A 20789-nucleotide genomic window follows, 5' to 3' on the forward strand; every position below is an offset into this window, starting at 1 on the left:
CATTATATTCCTCAGGATGCTGGCATAACTCTTTGTATGAAGTAGGTGCCTGATAGGAATTTGTTAAATTGAGTAAAAAAATGATACCACTCTTCAGTTGCTGGCCCTGTAGTTTTTCTCACCAATCTCTGTTTCCTAAAGCACTCTTTTTCTTTCTCTTTAATCTTCTGACTTTGATCAGCAGGGTTGCAAAATTCAACTTCATAAAAAAATTGTTTTTTTATGATAGGGTGCTTACAGCCAGTGGCATGATTATTTTCTTTTCTTTCTTTTTTTTTTTTTTTTTTTTACAACTTATCATCCAAGAGCAGCTTTTCAGGGTTTAATGAAATACTTGTATTTAGGGCCCATTATAATGAGCTAAGTCAGACTTTAACGACTACCTTTACATTTTTGTAGAATGGCTTTAAGTGTCACTGTATGTCCGAATCTCATCAGAGACAACTACTGCTGGCTTCAGAAAATCCCCAGCAGTTCATGGATTATTTTTCAGAGTAAGTAACTCAAAGACATCCTGACCTCGTAAGCATTATTCAGTTGGACATTTAATAGATGCTCAATGTTTTATACATTGGAGGCTCTGTTTATTCCTTACATATTAACGTGATAGCTGTGTTATCTTTATGCTCGGTTTTTGTCTTCTTTTGATAATGTATCATGAAATGGAATTAAAAAAAAGTATTTCTTATGTTTCAGTCTTTCCTTCCTTTCACTTGAAGCACAGGAAAAAACTATTTTTCATTCTAAAGCAATTGTGGCTAAGAGCACAGCTCTGGAGTCAGACTGCCTGACTTTACATCCTTCAAACCTAGGCTTCTCCACTCAGGAGCTGTGTGACTTTGGGTGAATTACTTGAGTCTTTCTGTGCTTTGGTCACCTTATCTGTAAGTATTGTATCTTCCAAGCATTGTGTTCCCTCATAGGGTTTACATGAAGATTAAATGAGTTGGTACTTTTAAAGTGTTTAAGAGTGCCCCATGCTCATCAGTATTAGCTGTTAATTCTTACTGTTATTGCTATCAGTATTTAATCTTGCTTCTGTATGTCTCTTTCTAAAGTTCTAGACCTTTTGATCTTAGGATTCCTTTATCCTCTTAATAATTATCAAAGGACCCCAAAGACTTGTTTATGTGGGTTATATCTATTGGTACTTGTAAATTAGGGATTAAATCTGGGAACTTAAAAAAAAATTATTTAGTAATTCATTTAAAATAACAATAATGAGCCTACTGTCTGTTAAAATAAATATTTTAATGAAAAATAACTATATCTTCCCTCGAAAATGTGATATTGCATTACATTTTTGTAAATCTCTTCAGTGTCTGACTTAATAGAAGATAGATTCTCACATCTGCTTCTGCATTCATTCTATTTTGAAACGCTGCTTTGCTTGAAACATATAAAGAAAGTTCAGCATTTACATAGGTGTGGAGTTGGAAGTGGGGGGCATATTTTAATAGCCTTTTCACATAATTTTGGATATTCTTCTTTGATACTACATCAAAACATGGTAGCGTGGTAATTTCTTAAAGGTTAGTTGCAGTGTAGAATCTGAGACCATATCAGCTAACTTTTTGTGTGCTATGACATTAAAATCCATTTGATCTTTCACTTTAAGTGCATTTTGTACCCATGCATGATTTTGTAACGTCACCTACTGGCCATTTGGAAAATACCGGTTCCCTAAGTTATGCAAGTGTTCTGAAAGTCAGAACAGTGATGCATTCTGTTATGCAAAATCATAAATCATATTCATTAATGTCAGCATCAACGTTGTCAGAAACGTCTGTAAGTATTGGGAAGTATGTCATAATCACGGCGACTGGGCACCAGGTGATACTGATGTTGCTGGTCTGGGGACCAGACTTTGAAAATTATTGTTCTCAATGCTGTACTGACCCCAAGATTATCTTTCTAAATCACAGATTTTCACAAGTCAATTCCTAGGTAAATTATTTAGTGCTTTTTTTATTGTCTCCATAAAACCCAACCTCTTTAGCTTGACATTTCAAGGTATTTCAAAAAGTACAAATAAATAAAGTATCACTTTATTTCCCAGGCACAACTGGTTTACCGAAATTCAAATTGCGACTTAAAAGCTCAGCTTTTATCATTGGCGACAAATACCGTCAGTTGTTTTCTTCGACATGACAGGCTCACCTTGTTTATTTTTGAGAAATTATCTACTGCACACTTAATTTGGAATAACTCTATATGTCTATCTTTCTGTCAAGTAAAAACAATGTTCCATCGTGGAGAAGATAGTCGGCTCACAGCTCAAACAGTAGCACAAATGCTTTTCCTTAAGACAGTTATTGTACAGCAGGAGAAGTAGTTTATGATTATTTCATCACAGAGGGTATTAAAAGGACATGTAATCAAAAGCTGAGGTTTAAGACAATTAGTAATACTGAGTTCTTGATGAAACTAGCATTGGTTTTCACTGTGAGTGCCGGGGGTGAGAACCCATTGACTGCTAGTAGAGACTGGTGTCCCTGCCCACTGCCGGGGCTCGGCGAGGATGCCACAGGCGCACCTCTGCCCCAGCTGGGAATGGCCTTCTCTCCCTCTTCACCTGTAAAAGGCCCATTTATACTTCACTGCGCATGCTAAAGACCACCTCCAGACATCTCTGGGTATCTCCTTAGGTCTTCCTGTGATCTTTTGTTATGTCTGTTTTTCAGTTTGGCTTCTGTTATGATTGTTCCTGCTAGATTGTAACCTCGGTCAAGATTTTTGTCTTACTCACTTATGCTTATCTGCACATGACACATTGTGCCCTGCTCAGAGGGACAAGTGAAGTTGCCGCCTTCAAGTGGGAAGGGCATTTTTGTTCCCATCACTGGAATGGGATGGTTGTGCCACATTCAGTAGCACTGAGACTTCATGAAGGACCCTCTCCAAAGCTGTGTGGTCACTTTTGCTGTGCTGGCTTTGCCAAGACAGAAGGTTTCAACTCTAAACTGACTTTTAACTTTTAATTCTTGAAAGCTATAATCTTTCGGGATTCTTCCCTTGTTGAGCTTTTAAAGGTTCATAACAGGTGTTCACACAGATGTTTCATGTGTCATTTGGGCATTCAAACCATACCATGGCTTCCATTTCAGGAAGGTGATGCTATGTATTTGTAGAAATTACCTTAATGCTTTCCTTGCTTTCTTTATTAGGGAATTCCGAAATGACTTTCTAGAGCTTCTCAGGAGACGCTTTGGTAAGCCTCTGAAGTGTTGTGCACATAACAACTACTTTGTAATCTCGTAATCTGCTCCGGATCAGCAGTGTCCTATCTGTCCTCAGGCACCAAGAGAGTTCACAACAACATCGTTTACAACGAATATATCAGCCACCGGGAGCACATCCACATGAACGCCACGCAGTGGGAGACGCTGACGGACTTCACCAAGTGGCTGGGCAGAGAGGGTGAGAAGGAGACACGATCTGAACCGTGGTTGTGTCGCTGCATTGCAGGCAGAGTGGGTTGTCATGTTTTCTGCGTAAGTTTGTGGAAAATAAGAAGAGTAGGGCAATTAGAAACTGACGGAGAGGCGTGGTCTTCCAGGACTGATTTTGTGCGCTGTGGCTGTGTAAGAACGTCCGCTGTGGTCCTTTGACGGTGCGAAGATTTACCACTGAAGCGTCCGCACATTAGGTTAAGGGTCCTTACCTGTCCTTTTCCATCCCCCACCCAACACACACGCGCTCATTTCACTTTTTCGAAACTTTTGTTATCCCTTTGTAAGGTGATTTTTTAAAAAGTTTGCTGCCTCTTTTTCCATTTCTAATAGGATAGGAAGTTTGGGGAAAGAAAAGAGAAAGAAATTTACTTATTCAGTGTGTTTCTTTACCCATTTTGTGGGGGGCGTAATTCTTGCGTCGCAGAATATCATGCATTCTGCGGATGGGAAATACTTAGACACATTTGAATAATTACTGAGCAAGGTAATGTTTTTTTTCATGTGTTCCCCTTGTTTAAACATGTTGCCTCAGCCTAACTAGTTGGAAAGCAAAATAAGAATTTTTTTCTGTTTAAAGAGAGAAATTTTTCGTTTAAAATCTAAATTTTACTAGCTGTAAAATATGGAAAATTCATGTGCTGTATACATTTGTGTATTTGAATGTGTTTGAATGAGTGTATTTGAATGGATGAGTAAATAATGCAGACTTGGAACACACTTACATTTACTTTCAGCTTTGATTGTATACACAATTACTGCGTGTGTTACTTTTTTTAAGGCTTGTGCAAAGTGGATGAGACACCAAAAGGCTGGTATATTCAGTATATAGACAGGGACCCGGAAACCATCCGCCGGCAGCTGGAACTGGAGAAAAAGAAGAAGCAGGACCTTGATGATGAAGAAAAAACTGCCAAATTTATCCAAGAACAAGTGCGAAGAGGCCTGGAAGGGAAAGAGCAGGTGAGCATCACCATTGTATTCCTTTGTGAGATCTTATAAGGGCATTAGCTAAAAAAATATTTTAGCTAGATCTCAAGGTCATCTTTTTTTTTATTAGTAGAAACAGCTATTGACATCATTTATCAAATACTTAATGTGGCAGGGACTATGCGGAGTGTCTCCTTTGTACACCCTTAATCCTTATCACAGCTCTAAATACATACATGATTAAGCCTTCAGGGAGGCGATGAGGTTGACCAGGAAGCCAAGGCTACTGGGGGCAGAGGTGGATGTTACATGCAGTTCTTTGAGTTAGTCTGACCACTAAATCGTCCCACAAGAGAGAAAGGTTTTGCTTTTGAAAGTAATCCTCTAGCTAAGAGTCCTAAAGTTTATTGCTTTATGTTGTTGCTTTCTGCCTAGATTGTAGTAGAAATGAAAATGTACGTGAACTTCTGGAGTTTGGTACAGAAAAGCTACTTCTTCCCCCCGTAGAATAATTCCCCACTGGAGAGTATCTGCAGCACGTGTCATCTGTCAGTATCTTAACCGTTTAGTCATAATTCAGGACTACTGAATATTAATAAGAAATGCATTGTGAACCAAACCTTCAGCCTCTTTTTTCTTTTTTAAGGAGGCCCCTATTTTTACAGAATTAAGCAGAGAAAATGATGAAGAAAAAGGTAGTTTTACTTTTCTTTCTTCCTTTTAAAATATGGATGCTTTTGTACTGGCTTTGCCAAAAAACTAGCAAGTTGTTTGGGAGCAAGATGTGTTATCTGTCTGGGGAAGGAGGGGATAGCTGGATAGCTCGGTGGGTAGAGTTCGTGCTTAGCATGCACAAGGTCCTAGGTTCAATCCCCAGGACTGCCATTAAAATAAATAAGTAAATGGATAATCCTAATTACCTCCTACCTCAAACATATATACGTACATACGTAGATAAATAAAATACGTGTTAGCTGTCTGGATGCACTGTTCTCATCAAGAAATGAAAAGGTGATAATAATGAATTGGATGGGATGCCTTCAGCAACAAGTAACAAGACTGAATAAAATCAGTGTAAACCTGGAGGAAGTGTCTTTCTGTACCAAGAGTCCCGGACGTAGTGTCATTCCAGACGCCATCCTATGCAGCAGCTAGACATGAGGTGGCTGCCAGCGCTTTCAGCCATCGTATGAGACCCAGCGTTGTCCACAGGATGACAGAGAGCGTCTCTCTCTTCTGGAGTCCCTCGTGAACAAGGGAACTTCTCCTAGAAGACACTCCTCCCACCTGCAGGCTTCCTTTTGAATGTCCTTGGCCAGACTGTATCCCATGTCCACCTCAAAAATAATCATTGGAAGAGGGGTTATTTTGATTGGTTGAGACCAAAGAACCTTACTGATCACCTCCTGTGGTCCCATCACCTTGGGCATTGGCTTTGCAACACTTGAATTCAGGGGGGACACAAACCTTCAGACCACAGATAGCATCCTCCAGGCCATGTGTGCGGGGTATGGACATGTAAACAAAACTGGATTCCTGTAACCCCGGGGAGAGGGGGCCGTGGAGTGGGCATCAGCCCAGGCCAGCTGCCATATTGTTGATGGTCTTTCCCAGCTCTGTGGGCACTGGTCCAGGCTGTTTTACAGGACTTAAGGGTCTCTGGGCAGGAGCATTCCAGCTCTCATTTGTTCAGATGTCCATGGATTTCTATATGGGTGCATTGTGGTATTTATCTGATGTTTTATTACAGTTTTCCTGAAATACATATGAAATACCAATTCTTCTCTTGCAGTTACATTTAATTTGAACAAAGGAGCATGTAGCTCAGCAGCAACATCTAAATCAAGGTGAGCTCCAGGAACAGGTGTCTTAGAACCCGAGCATTTTTGTGTATGTCAATTACTGCATTTTAAAAGGTGCAGTCTTGTGCATTAATTTTTTTCTGGTTGCTGTTATCTTTTTTTGTTTGTTTCTTCTTTGATGGTCGATTGTTTTATTTTCTTAGGACATATAATTGGTGGTGAGAATGTAAAATGGTACCGCTGCTGTGGAAAATAGTACATCGGTTCTTAAAAAAATTAAATGCAGAATTACCATACATTCCAACAATTCCACTTCTGGGTAAATACTCAGAGGAAATGAAAGCGGGAACTTGGATGGATATTTGTACACCAGTGTTCAAAACAGCACTATTCACAAGAGCCAAATAAGAAAAAAAACAATTACACGAGGATTCCAGTTACTCCACATTCTCTCCAACACTGGCTATTTTATATATGTATATTTTATAATGGCTATTCTAATGAATGTGAAGTAGTATTTCATCATGGGTTTGATTTGCATTTCTCTGATGATCAGTGATGTTAAGCATCTTTTCCTGTGCCTTTTGGCCATTTACATATCTTCTTTGGAGAAATGTCTACTGCCTGTTTTTTAATTGGGTTTGTTTTTCATTCAGTTTAATTTTAAGAAAAGTATCTAACAGCTTTAAATAAGTTAAAGCTTCCAAGCTGAGACAGATACCAAAGTACTGAATAATGTATCAGTGTGTTTGATGGCTCACTGTTGATGAGATTTGAGGAATCATGGAGAATGTGAGAAGACTCAGAAAGCAGAAAAGTAAGCAAATACTTTTTCCAAAAGTGGAGAAAAATCTTCCAAAAAACAATAGTAGCAAGCTGGTATTACTGATTACGATAGAAAAGAGGTAGTTTGTGAACATGTAAGAAGAAAGCAATTGCTAGGCCCCCAAATCACCAGTTAAATCGTAGCTTCCCTTCTGCTAGGGTTATCAGAGCCTGTTTGCAGAGACTTATTGTGGTTGATATGACCCAGAATTACTGCTAAATTCGGTGGATTCCTAGCTCAAAGTACATTTAAATATATAGAATATTTAAGTAGCACATTGAAGAGTGTGTCTGGACTGAATCTGTTCACAACCAATGTATATTATTTACAGTTGTCACAAACCTCAGAACTTAAAAATATGTTCAGAGTATTGAATTATGGGACAAAACCCAGTAAGTGAAATTTCATAAGGGTAAGAGTAAAGCCTTACACTTAGATAGAAAGGCTTCATTGAAGATGGAGTAGGGGCGTCCTGACCTACAAACCCTCACATACGAAGCCAAGATTTCGGCTGACTGCCAGCTACACTGGGAGTCCTTACAGTCATTCAGCTGCTAGTAAAGCTCGTCCTGCCTTTAAATGCCTTGAGAAAAAAGTCTAAATAATGGAACATAATAATTCCATTGTATCTTCTATTAATCACACTTTTTTTCATGTTTAACTCCATGTTAACTTCGTGCAAATGTATATTCTTTGTTTCATATTTTATTAGTATGACAGATTAAATACTGGGACTGGTAAGATTCAGTTAGTCAGCAAATTAACGGAGCATCTGTTTTATCCGCGTCACAAAATAGCTACTGCTACTTTACAGGGGAAAGTATATACATGTATGTCTGGTCTCCCCCTCCTGTGAGAGAGGAGTCGCATATACAAATGGTCATACACAGGGCGCAGTGGGGTGCATGCCCCAAAGTGCTGTGGTCGCTCAAAAATTGACAGGATCCAGGAAGCGTCATGAAGAATAGATCTTAAAGGATCTCGGCAAGCAGAGATAAAAGGAGAGACCACTTTAGGTATAAAAGGGGCGTGTGCAAATTTGCAAAGGCTTGGAGCATAGGACGTGGCTCAGTCAGAAGGGAGTTGTTCAGAATGACGGGTGCACATAGTAGATCCAGGAGGCACGCTGGGGCCAGCGGTGACAATTTGCTATTAACCACTAAATGTTTAGAAGGTACACCATCGACTCTAGGCCGTTGGGAGCAATAAAAATTTTTGCTTGAATTTTGAGATCTTCGCTTAAAAAAAATAGAACTGACAGCAACGTGCTGGACGTCCACCAGCCAGCTTACAAGCATCTTCCTCAATCCTTGCAGTCGAGCTGGAGTTGGTTCGCATTATTCACCCCACTTGTAGATGGGGAGCTGAGCCCGGGAAAAGTTAACTGCTCAAGGTCCCGGCAGAAATAGGATAAGACCTTGGTGACCCTAGCCCTGGCGCTGTCATCACTCTGCCGCGCTGGTGCCCTGGCACCGACTGCAGGGGTGAGGGGCAGGGACGGTCACGTGTTCTCGTGGTGCTCCCAGGCCTGTAAGTGGCAGATGCGTCTTCCATTGTTTTGACTCATCTGCTGTAGGTTAACCACAGAGCAGATTTCTTCTGTGTTGCTCTTTTTGCACATTAAAAAGCCTGTGTCTTTTTTAAAAGTCTTTTTGTTGAAGTATAGTCGGTTTACAATGTTGTGTTAATTTCTGGTGTACAGCATAGTGATTCAGTTATATGTGTGTGTGTGTGTGTTTATGTATGTAGGTATGTATGTCTGTGTATATATATATACGTATATATATACGTATATATATATACGTATATATATATATATATTCCTTTTCATAGTCTTTTTCATTATAAGCGCTTACAAGTTATTGAGTAGAGTCCCCTGTTAGAAAGCCCACGTCTTTGCACCGTTTTTGTGAACAGCATGATTCTTCTTCCCGTCAGCTCTTTGGGACCAAGTGCCCTGAAGACAATAGGAAATGCAGCATCAGTGAAGCGAAAGGAGTCTTCCCAGAGCTCAGCTCAGTCAAAGGAGAAGAAGAAGAAGAAATCAGCGCTGGACGAGATCATGGAGGTACACTTCATGAACCGCCCCTCAGCCCCAGCTGGTAGGGGAATGACGCGCTTCAAGCCAAGGGAAGTTGGTTTCACCACTTGTGAGATGAATGTGTTCGTGCTAGATTAGGGGGAGAGCCTGGGTGCTTCCATCTGAATAGGGGTGGAACCTCCCTAAATAGGGTTATTTTCTTGCCTCAAGCGCTGCCTTCGAAGCTCTCTGTGACGTTATGGTCGGTAGAGTTCATTTAGGGGGACTGCGGTGGGAACTGAAGCCAGAAATGAAAACTCTATTGCCCTCCAGTGGCTCCATGAAGTTGGCTTCCTCCTTGGAACTCCCACCAGCCTGGGCTCTCCGAGTGCCTCTGACTTCCACTTACCGCCTCCCAGCCGGGGAGGGAAAGCTCCGACACGTTTTTATTTGGTTTAACCCACTGGCCAAGTTTGTATAATGAGTCATTAAAAACCTAGGGCGACCCTTTGGCTCTAAATTCACCTGAAATTCTAGAGTAGCTCTGTGGAAGGTTCTTAATATATTCTTAAGTACACCTCCCTCCCTTCGAACACTGAGCCTTCCTGCATCAAAACGTTTATGAAATAGGTAGACGAGGTGAAGAGAAAGGATAAATGGATGCCCTGTGCTGTCATTCCCTCTAGTCTCCTCATCCCGTCTCTTCATCTGTGAAGGGACAGGAGGTGACTGTTCGGTCTTCCCTGTCACAGTCCTAACAGGTGCAGGGCGGTCAGAAAAGCTTCAAGCATAACGATGTGTGTACTAAACTGTGGGAAGTGGTCACCCCAGCACTCAGTGATCACTGAGCTGCCTTCCGTGCTGGGCGTCGTGCTAGGTCCCGCGTCTGTAGAGTAGGGAGGAAAACACTGTCCCTGCGTGTCACGGAGATTTTAGTCTAGCGAGGGGGACATTCCGAGATCAAGTGGACCAGTGGCTGAGTAATTACAAAATGCTAAGTGCTAAGGAGCTGGGTCTGAGGGCAGGGAGTGGGGAGATCGCTTGTGAGAAGGTGCCAGGGCGGAGGAGAGCTCTAGTTCAGGCCTCCCGAGGAGAGGCCCCCGGGGCCCGAGCACGGTGAGCACCAGAGAGGCGGCGCTGGGAGCTGGGGAGAGAATTAGGGGCAGCGCCACAGGGTCTTGTAGGCAGTTCTGATGTAACTCGAAGTAAATGGAAATCCAGGTCTACCTGCTCGGAATGTAATACATGCCAGATGTGGAAGATTCCTTGTTCACATTGGGAAGTTGGAGGAATTAAAGTGAGGTTTTGAATCAGCCAGAGAATTTCCTTGTCCAGTCCCTCTGAAAGTTGGCACTTCAGGCTAGCTTTAAGCAGTCGAGGAAGACAGAGGCGTGAGATACGACCAGACCGGCCATCAGCACGTTTCCCTTTTGGTCGCCCTTTTATTTTCATCTCTCTTGGCTGTGTTTTTATTCCCCTCCACTCACAGGCTCTATTACCCTTATCAAATAGGGAAGCTCCTCTTTGCAATCAAACTGCAGGCCCAGTTTGTGTGCTCAGTTGGTCCAGAAGAGTTAAGTTTTTACCCCCCGAGAGCGCTGCCTGTTTTCCAGCTCATGACAGCCGCAGCGGGGCGAGCAGGGCTCGGGCTGGTGACGCTGGCAGGTGGCCTTGCGGCAGTGACCAGAGGCGGGCTGACTGCACTTACTTTCCTGGCCGGTTGACTTGCCTTTCGCATGTTTTCTTAAATCCAAGTTCCTTTTTTTCCAATCAAAAACTAGTTGCAAAAGATGTTGGCTTATGTTTATCAGCACTTGCAAACTGTGTCGATCTTCTGCGAGGTGTGTTTTACGGTGTTCTTTTGCTGAGTAGAATGTTATTTGAAATAAATTTAGGATTTTAAAGAGGTAGCTTTATGAACGTCTTACGTATTCCCCAGATTGAAGAGGAGAAGAAGAGAACTGCCCGAACAGACCACTGGCTCCAGCCCGTACGTATTCCAGCGAGGCTGCTTAGGTTCTAAATGTGCTTTTAAGTGAATGATTTAAATAGCATTTGGTATAAATGACTGAATTTCTTAAATATGTGTAAATTCTACAGATAGTTTGATAACTTTAATGCCTCTATAAGTATTGGTTGTACCCGTATTGGAGGGTTACATCAATTTCATAGACCGGTAACGTTCCTTGAGTTTAATGCCGAATTTGCTCGTGGATACCTTGAATTTAAGCCTGGAATTATTTTCAGTAAGAATACCTAGTCAGGTACTTTGTTGAAAAAAAAGGTTTTAATTATCCAAATTCAAGGAAAGCTTTGTATTTTATTGATTGTTTATTATTGCTTATTTTTAAAAATTTTTTTCTTAATCTAATTTTCTAAACTTTAAAAAAAATTTATCAAATGAAAGATTCTTTAAATTCTACAGTGCTTTCCAATTTTCAAAAGTTTCACACACATAACTCCAGGTAATCTCATAATAACTCTTCTTTCCCCCAAACTCTTTATTGCCCCTCCCTGTCCCCCCTCCCCACTGGTAACTGCTGGTTTGTTCCCTGTATCTGTGAATCTGCTTCTGTTTTGTTTTATTCACTAGTTTGTTGTATTTTTTAGATTCCACATCTAAGTGATGTCATGTAGTATTTGTCTTTCTCTGCCTGATTTATTTCACTTCATTGCTTATTCTTGTAAGATAACAACTTCATAATAATTTTTAAACATTTATTAAATACTTTTAAAAGTGACTATTCATTGCTGCCCTGTTTTGAACTTACGGAAGTGTGAAGTTTTCAGAAAGCCTGCAGGGCATCTTAGTTATTCTTACAGAAGCTGGTTGGTCACAGGGCTGCTCTTAGACACGTTATTCTGCTGCTAGACATCCTCCCCTGCAAAGTCCTTGCTAGATGTTTGCTGACGTAATTTTTACCCTGGTTTATTGAAGTCCGTCTAGTACCTCTGTTGTACCTGCTTAGTGTAGCAAGTGCAGGATCCTTGTGGTGACTATGACATTGTCAGGTGATTTAATTGTCATCGTCCACCATTCGACAGCTAATCCACATCAGGAAAATATCAGCAGAGAAGCAAACTCAGAATGCACTCATATACAGTCAGCTCAGGTCTCTCTTCCATTTGAGAACGAGATGCTCAGAAGAACTGTACTGTCAGCAGGAGCTCATCTGGAGGTATCCTGCCTGTGTCAGAAATTCAAAGCAACATCAGGAGAAAAAACATTGCGGGAAGTGTCAGCCTTTATTAGCTCAGAGCCTCCATTTTCTTGCAATTCCCAGCAAGGCTCTTGCCTTCTGAGTGTTCATCAGTGGTGAACACCAACCTAGAGTATCCTTGACGCTTGTCACTCCTTGAATGGAGAGAAAGAAGGACGCTATCTCTGAAAGCCCTGGATTAATAAAGTTGAGACTGGAGGATAAAAGTTTCCTAGATTTCAGGAAACCTGTGTGGAAATCAGCCACAACATATGAATTTTTTCCCCTTGGTAACCATGTTGAATAAAAACAGAAAGAAGGAATGGGAGATGACTGAGGAAATGTTTTGTCATTGTTGGGAAGGCTCACGACTCCAAAATGTCTTATTTAGCAAAGCAGTGAACGTTTTAGTATGATTTTTGGTGAAAATGGTTTAAAATGAAGGATTAAAAGGGGAAAGATAATTTATGTCTTTCCTTCCATCTTTATTTTTTCTTATTTCCTAGGAAATTGTAGTGAAAATTATAACCAAAAAACTTGGAGAAAAGTATCATAAGAAAAAGGGCATTGTGAAGGTAAGGGCATGAAGTCACGGATGGAACTGGGGAAGGAGCTGGTGGGTGGCTAAGGAACGCCGTTTTGATAGTCCTTAAAAATCAAGTCCCAGTGGCAGAAACAGTGTGTCTGAAGTTCTTGAGGATTCCATAAAAGGAAGGCCGAATTCACAATTGTCAGAGAAATATTTCGTTTCTAGCCAGAGTTTATACTTGGCCTTGGTCTGCTTTCTTACTGGAGCAAATAGTGTATCTAAAAGCCAGTGCCGCCTCCTAGAACACTCAGCGTGCACGCCTTGCTAGCCAGTGAGGTGCGTTCTCTTTGTTAATGATGGACAGTGTAAGTATGCCCCCGCTTCCAAGGAGGACTTCCTTATGTTTTGCCCAAAAGACTGTCATTAGACCACTTGAGGGTTTTAAAATTTAAAAATCGACACTCTGCTCCTTTCCTTTCTTTTGCTTTTCCTAAGGATGGTTTCACGCTAGCACCCAGCCTCATGCGTGTGTAAATTGCCCTTCTGCTGGACTTGAAATGAGGCAGAGCTGTCCCTCTCATTGTATTTCTTTAAGTCTTTTTTCTGAGATCACCAGTCTTTTCTCCCCAGATGAAAACCCTAGCTTTGAATTGAGTTCTTCAAGAACCACAGACTGAGCGCTCATCCACGGCCTGTAGGAAGGGAACTTTGAGGAGTTGCTCTTAAATGAGTTGCTTTTACCTTTTGGTTAGAATTGCATCTGTTTCTCATTTATTTATTTCTGCCCTTTGGGATTTGTGTTCGCATCTCTCTTCTATTATAAAAGTGTTGGTTTTATGTGATAGGAAGTAATTGACAGATACACAGCTGTTGTAAAGATGATTGACTCTGGAGACAAGCTGAAGCTCGACCAGACTCACTTAGAAACAGTCATTCCAGCACCAGGTAAACCTTTCTGCAGACCTTCTAATGTGTGTCCCATCGAAATAAGTGATTCTGTTCTTAAAACCATAGCTATTGACATTGCTTGGTAGTTATAGATACGAGGTATTTTTAGAAATATATCCTTGCCAGTATAACCAGTCCCTGTTTGACTTGGCAACGTGGTGGTTTAGCAGTCCTCTGAGAAAGCTGTTTTTGTGACATGAATAAATTTTCCCCTCCTAGAATCTTTGCTTTTTATTTCTTCCAGAAGCAAATCACAGACATATCTAGATAAAGTCCATCATATTAGGATTACTATTAATACATTTGTTTAGCTACTTGAGATGGTAAAGTATAAAAACCAGCATTATTTTGCTCTTCCTTTTCCTTAATTGTCTGCCAGCTGGGCGCCTCCGCGCGCGGTGTGAGCGCTGCCGGGGTTGGGCGTCTGCCTCTGACCAGAGCTCTTGGTGTGCTGTCACTGCTGGCACAGTGATAATGTTAAGTCTCTAAAACTTCTGTGTATCAGATCCTGTGTTCTTTCTCCCTAAAATAAAATTCACTTTATGGATTAGAAATTGTGGACTTTTTTCCAGCTATAATGAGGTGTCCTTGACATACACTGCGTCTGTATAAAGTATGTTAATTTGATGTTTCAGCACGTGCATAATGCCATGAAAGCCGTCCCTGCAGTCCATTAGTGAAAGAATCCATCACCCCCAAAATGTCCTCAGTTCCCTTTATGATCCTTCGCTCCCCACTCCGTTCCTTCCTCCACGTCCCGCAGGCAGCCACCAGTCTGCTTTCCGTCACCGTAGATTAGCTCCCATGTTTCTAGAATTTCTGTAAGTAAGTTGTACAGTGTGTCCTATGTTTGTCTGATTTCTTTCACTAAGCATATTATTTTGGATTCATCCACGTTGTCATGTGCATCTGTAATTCATCCCTTTTTATTCCTGAGTGTTTTCACTCTGTGGACGCACCACAGTGTCCTTACCCAGTCATCTGCCGGTGGACATTGGGGTTGTGTGACAGCTTCTGGCTGTTACAAATGAAGATGCTAAGAATATTCACGTCCAGGTCTTTGTATGGATAGATGGTTTCTATTGGGACAATTCTTAGAAATAGAATGACTCAATCAGATGGTAAGCGTGATGTTTACATTTTTATGAAACTGCTAGCCATCTCAGGATTTTACAAAGAGAGAAATGAAAGTAAGCTGAAGTTGTTCTGATTATGTCTGGGCTCTGGGACACAGCCTCCAAGAACCGTCCGCACCTTGCAGTCTGCGATTTAAACATCCCTTTGACAAGCGGGAAAAATGAGTCTCGTACTGCCATAGTAATCAAAGTAACTACAAGCTATACTTCAGAATCTTACAAATATTAAATGAGTAAGAACTTCTTGAGGTGGGGTGGGGATAGAGCTCAGTGTAGAGCGCATGCTTAGCCTGCGTGAGGTCCTGGGTTCCATCCCCGGTACCTCCATTAAAAAAATAAATAAACCTAATTACTGCCCCACTCAAAAAAAATTGAAAAAGAGGAACTTCTAAGAGAAGGGTTTTATTTTCCATTATGTTGATTCAGTGTAACTGCATTTGACTGTAAGAAAGTAGACGAAACTGGACATTTTCTTTGTATTAAGTGTTAACTGTTTTCTGTTGTAGGGAAAAGAATTCTTGTTTTAAATGGAGGCTACAGAGGCAATGAAGGCACCCTAGAATCCATCAATGAGAAGACGTTTTCAGCTACTATAGTCATTGAAACTGTAAGTGTATTTACACAAAGACAGAAATGTCAGAGTGCTTTTGAAATGTGCCATGTGTTTTTCTCACTGGATTGGTGTTTTATTTTAGAGTTTGGGTGTTCTGTTTGCCCTCCCTCCTACTTGGAAGTCTATAAGCTTATTTTCTCTAATAACTGTCATTGCTAGAGCAATTTATTTTCTGATTACGAGAGAAATGCCATACATTGTCTTAATCTGTTCAGGCTATGGTAACAAAACACCATAGGATGGCAGGGAGCTTGTAAACAGCAGAACTTTATCCCTCACATTCCTGGAGCTTAAGTCCAAGATCAAGCACAGGCGGATTTGGTGTCTATGCAGGTCCTGGTTCCTGGTTCAGGGGTCCCCATGTGGTGGAAGGGGCAAAGGAACACTCTGGGCTCCCCATTAAGGGCACTAATCCCCTTCCTGAGGGCCCTGCCTCATGACCTCGTCACCTCTCCAAGGCCCCACCCTGATGCCATCACTTTGTGGATACATTGGATGAATTTGGGGAGGGACTCAAGCATTCAGCCTGTAGCAATGCTCTTGTATAAAAAAGCTGAAAACTACAGTTTAAATAATCTTTTAATTAATCCGTAATCCCCTAGGCAAACGATAACCTCCATTCACATTTTGGTCTGTTTTTTTCCCCAGCCTTTCTGTTTCATAAAAGTGTACATAATAGGGATAATTTCACTTCCCAGTTCTCCCCTCACATCTAACGTGGAGCTCAGTCTGCCGTAGTGTGATCAGCGGGGAAAGTATGGTCATAGCTGATCGGGGAGAAGCCACAGAGGTCAGCAGTTTTTTTAATGTCCTTCTTTCATAAAGGATGTAAGGTAGGAGAGATTAATGAAGTAGTTAATTTAAAGAGCTCTAATGATTAGGTAAAATTGCTTACTGATCTAGAGCTGACAGCTCACTGACAGGTCTGCGCGTGAGGGCGCGTGAGGCCTAAGCTGTCTTCAGAAGGAGGGTCTGAAACACACGTCTCCTAACTGCCTGATTCTTTTCAGACCCCTGAACTACTGCACTGTGTGTCTGTCTCTCTAGACGCGGGGTTTTTCCCTCCGCTACAGTAAGTTTTGGTATTTGGGGGAACAGGAGACTTCCTGAAGAGCTGATGAAAGCTGTGGGCTCTCTCCAAGAACTCGCACATGAACTGCCCGCTTTGCCGTGTTCTCTTTAAGGAGCTCACAGGTCCCCAAGCCCTCAGAAGGGCTTTCTAGAAAAATCGTTTAGGTCCTTATTTGAGAGAAATCCCATTTAAGTAAATAAAGCATTTTTTCCCGTCCCTGAAAATACTAACCTAATCACCAACTAACACAGACTCGGGGGGAAAAAAGAAACAGGGAGTGCCACTTGTCACTGAGGAATTTATTAATCTGACTAAATGAACAACATTTTTTAAAATCAGTTTTTCTCTGATTTAATCAGCATTAGATCATGGAAGATTTCTATTTCCCTGGCAGCTTGAACCTTCTCCACTTTTTAATTTCATGATAATATCCAACTTAGATCCCGCTTCATGTTTTCCTCTAAGGGAAGCAGGATAGTCTAGGTTCCATCCATGCCTTTGCGTCACAGTCTGTGTGATTTCGGGCGCTGATTCTCCCCTGACCCCCCATAAACCCCCAGTCCCACCTTCTCCCTCGCGCTCTCACTGCCACAGTGCTGTGCTGACACAGAACCTCACAGGGGGTCTGCACGAAAGCCTTTCGGGTTGATTGCCGAGCAGCGTGGACTTTTGGGAGAGGAAACCCACGTGCTAATTTTTAAATTTTTTTTCTTTTTCTTTTTCTTTTGCAGCCTGCCTCCATTAAAAAAAAAAAAATCCGTGTTTGTGTATATCAGTCTGTCTCCTATGTCCCCATGTTTTCTCCAAGTCAATGTCCTGAAAAACATTAACCTTCAAGTGATTTTTTTCTATTTTTATCATTTCTGGCATCTTAAATTTTAGTATCAGTATTATAATACTTGAAATTTACACAATTATTAAGTAGATTTTTAAAGTAGCTCACAAATTGTTCAAAACCAACCTCAGCTGGGTAGGTATTTAACCCAAATGTCTGGCTCCCTTCTGAATCCTCTGCTTGGCATTCTTATCATAAAGGTGGAATTGACCTTCAGCCTTTAAACTTGATAATCAAAGAGTCAACCTGGGTCACACTTCATCTGGGAACTCGCTTCCTTTATATGTAATTGTCATTGTATATGAAAAGAAAGAGGCTTTTTAAAGTATTTTGTAAAGGAGGGTGTGAGTCTCAGTAAAAAAATGTTAAGATCTCAGTCCAGGGTTAGAGTCATCATCATCTTTTTACATTTCACAAGGGAGGGAACCAACTTTTCAAATTTTAGCCAAAAGCTTTGACATGAAGTGTTGAGAACCACTGTGCTCACGTCCACGTCCTGCTCCAGGTGTCGTTCTGAGCATTTGTGTGCTCACTCACGTATGTGTCCCAGCAGGCCCGCCGGGTAGGCACTGTCAGTGTTCCCTGCTGGGATAACGGGGCACCGAGGACTTGAGCCACCTGCCGGGGGAGGGGTTTGAACCTGGGCAGTCTGGGTCCAGCGCCCATGTTCTTAGCCTCTGTGCTCCCAGGCTGTATCTGCTTTTATGACAGGCGTCTTCTTCCATTCATCCAGTATTCCCCTTGCCCTTTTTGTTGGAAATGAAGGGGTAAAGAAAATATATTTCTGGGGGGAGTTTGTAGCTCAAGTGGTAGAGCACGTGCTCAGCATGCACAAGGTCCTGGGTTCAATCCCCAGTAGCTCCTCTAAAAATAACTAAGTGGATAAACCTAACTACCCCCTCAAGAAAAAAGACCAAAAAAATATAAAAATATATTTATATATATTTCAGGTTAGACTCATTTTCTGTAATAAGACCAGGCTGTCACAGCTAAACTAGACAAACACGTCTGAGGGCGAGGATCTGTATTGCTTAAAACAATGGCCCTGAAGAAAAAGAAACCCCCAGTCGAGGACGGCACAAAGTTAACGTCTCGTCTTAAAGTCCATGTGGGCCTTCTCAGTGAGGGAAGGGTTCTTTCTAAGTGGTGGTGAGTCCAGGGTCCTTCCAACTGTGGCTCCACCACCTTGAACCAGCGCCTTTGACAGCGCCCATGTCCCTGTGCTTCGGGTGGGCCGCAGGGGGACAGAAGGGCCTGCAGGTGGCACCCAGCTCTTTGTTCCCTTCCGTGGACCAGAGCTCCATCCTACAGCCACTCCCACCGGGAGAGCCAGGAAGTTAGCTTTATCCAGGAAGCAGAGAAGCAGCTGACCAGCTAGCAGGTCTCTGCCCCCGGAAGCTAGAATTTCACACGTGTCACATGTCATTGAAGAAAATACGGCCGGTTCTTGATGAAGACAGCATAGAAGACTATTCAGATTCACAGACGTGTAGGACTGTTGTTAGCTGCTTTGAGGCGTTTCAGGGATGTGGAAAAGGCAAATTTGTATCCAAAAGTGTACGTCCTTTCTTGTCTTGTCAGTATGTGTGTGTTTTTTAACCTTTTCAATTATTTTAATTTGTAGGGACCTTTAAAAGGACGCAGAGTTGAAGGAATTCAATATGAAGACATTTCTAAACTTGCCTGAGTTTGAAAATTTGTTAACAACACATTAAAATCTTAAAGCATCAAATTGGTGTTTACCGAGGCATTACAAGGCTCTACTGTGTTAGGGTGTTTCTTTTGTATAAAATAGATGGATTTATTTAAATATTACTGTATAGTTGTTTAGCTAAACTTATAGAAAAATCTATGTCTCAAGCAGTATCAAAATTCTGTAATTTTGCCCTTGTTGTTTTTGTTTCCTTTGTAATATTTCCTTGATGATTTTTTAAATCTTCATTAAAAGAACATTATGGTAAAGTGTTCTTATATAAGATGATTAAGAATCCTACAGTTAGAGGAAATCCTTCATATACTCTGAACTTATATTTTCATCAGTGGTAGTGAAGTTGAATGATAGTTTCCCCCACTGTCAGCATCCCACAAATTTGTTACATTTGATGAACCTTCATTAACATGTCATTATCAGCCAAAGTCCACAGTTCACCTTAGAGTTCACTCTTGATGCTGTACATTCTGTGGGTTTGGACAAATTTATGATGAAATGTATTCACCGTTACACAAAGTAGTTTCATCAGTCTGAATCCATCTACTCGCCCCCCACCCCGTCCCCGGCCTCTAGCAACCACGGGTCTTTTTCCTGTCTACGTGGTTGTGCCTCCTCAGGGATGTCTTACAGTCAGACTCACCGAGCGTGTTGCCTTTCCAGACTGGCTTAATTACATGCACTTATGTTTCCTCCACGTGTCCTCTCATGGCTTGACGGCTCATTTCTTTCAAGCGCTGAGTAACATCACAGTAGCTACGTATACCTGTTTATTTCTCCGTTCACCTCCTGAAGGACATCTTGGTTGCTTCCAGGCCTCATCAACTATGAATAAAGCTGCCATAAACATCCATGTGCAGATTTGTGTCTAAACATGTTTGCAATGCATTTGGGTAAATGCCAAGGGGCATGATTGCTGGATTGAGTGGTAAGAGTGTCTTCCTTCCAAAGTGGCTGCACCATTTTGTATCCCCACCAGCAGTGAAGAAGAGTCCCTGTTGCTCCGCATCCTCACCAGCATTTGGTGGTGTCTTGATTTTGGCCGTTCTTGGAGGTACGCAGCAGTATCTCGTTTTAATTTGCAGTCTGCTGACACAGGCTGTTAGCATCTTTCCATATGTTTATTTGCCATCTGTGCACCTGCTTTGGGGAGGTGTCTATTCAGGTCTTTTGTCTATGTTTAAATTGGGTCATTCACTTCCTTACTGTTGAATTCTAAGAGTTCTTTGTGTATTTTGGATGACGGTCTTACATTAGATATGTCTTTTGTAAATATTTTCTCCCTGTCTGTGGCTTCTCAGTTTTTGGAAAGCTATTGTTTTTCACCAACTTGGCTTGTGATTGTGTCAAGTTATTGGCATCAATGCCCTGGGAAACCAAATTCCTTGAGTTTTCCTCATTGGGAGTGCCACTGGACCCCATTCCCTCGTGTGCTTATTGTCCGTTTGTGGATTCTAACTGCCTGTCATTTTTTATTGATGTGTTTAAGTAAATCTGTTTAACAGACATTTACTGAGTACCTCCAGTCATTAAGCCATTACAGTAGCTGCTAGAGATGGAAGAGGGAGAAGCAGGTGCAGACATAAGATGGGTGTTGGGAAGGGATCACCGATGTACAATGAATTAACATTCAAATGAATTGACTGGCCGATAAAGAGAAATTTTTGCTGATCAGAAGTAGCCACTTAAAAACCCGCCCTGATCTTGCTGTACCTCAG

The 20789-nt window shown here is 41.6% G+C and overlaps 1 protein-coding gene across 2 annotated transcripts in view; it reads left to right on the plus strand.

Annotated features, from left to right (window-relative positions):
* KIN (Kin17 DNA and RNA binding protein) overlaps nucleotides 1–20579 on the plus strand; it is a 398804-nt gene extending 378225 nt beyond the window's left edge. The window contains exons 3-15 of one of the 2 annotated variants that reach the window (XM_072954908.1): nucleotides 400–494; nucleotides 3168–3211; nucleotides 3298–3420; nucleotides 4234–4415; nucleotides 5029–5077; nucleotides 6175–6229; nucleotides 8949–9078; nucleotides 10970–11020; nucleotides 12737–12805; nucleotides 13605–13704; nucleotides 15350–15450; nucleotides 16467–16528; nucleotides 17260–20579. In XM_072954908.1, the coding sequence (XP_072811009.1) occupies nucleotides 400–494; nucleotides 3168–3211; nucleotides 3298–3420; nucleotides 4234–4415; nucleotides 5029–5077; nucleotides 6175–6229; nucleotides 8949–9078; nucleotides 10970–11020; nucleotides 12737–12805; nucleotides 13605–13704; nucleotides 15350–15450; nucleotides 16467–16528; nucleotides 17260–17410 (1212 nt within the window). In that variant the 3' untranslated portion in view covers nucleotides 17411–20579. The remainder of the gene's footprint in view (nucleotides 1–399; nucleotides 495–3167; nucleotides 3212–3297; nucleotides 3421–4233; nucleotides 4416–5028; nucleotides 5078–6174; nucleotides 6230–8948; nucleotides 9079–10969; nucleotides 11021–12736; nucleotides 12806–13604; nucleotides 13705–15349; nucleotides 15451–16466; nucleotides 16529–17259) is intronic. The other variant, XM_006213122.4, reaches the window with a different exon arrangement.
* Nucleotides 20580–20789: the final 210 nt, after the last annotated feature.

This window comes from Vicugna pacos, chromosome 35 (assembly GCF_048564905.1).
Source record: "Vicugna pacos chromosome 35, VicPac4, whole genome shotgun sequence".
Classification (NCBI taxonomy): Eukaryota; Metazoa; Chordata; class Mammalia; order Artiodactyla; family Camelidae; genus Vicugna; species Vicugna pacos.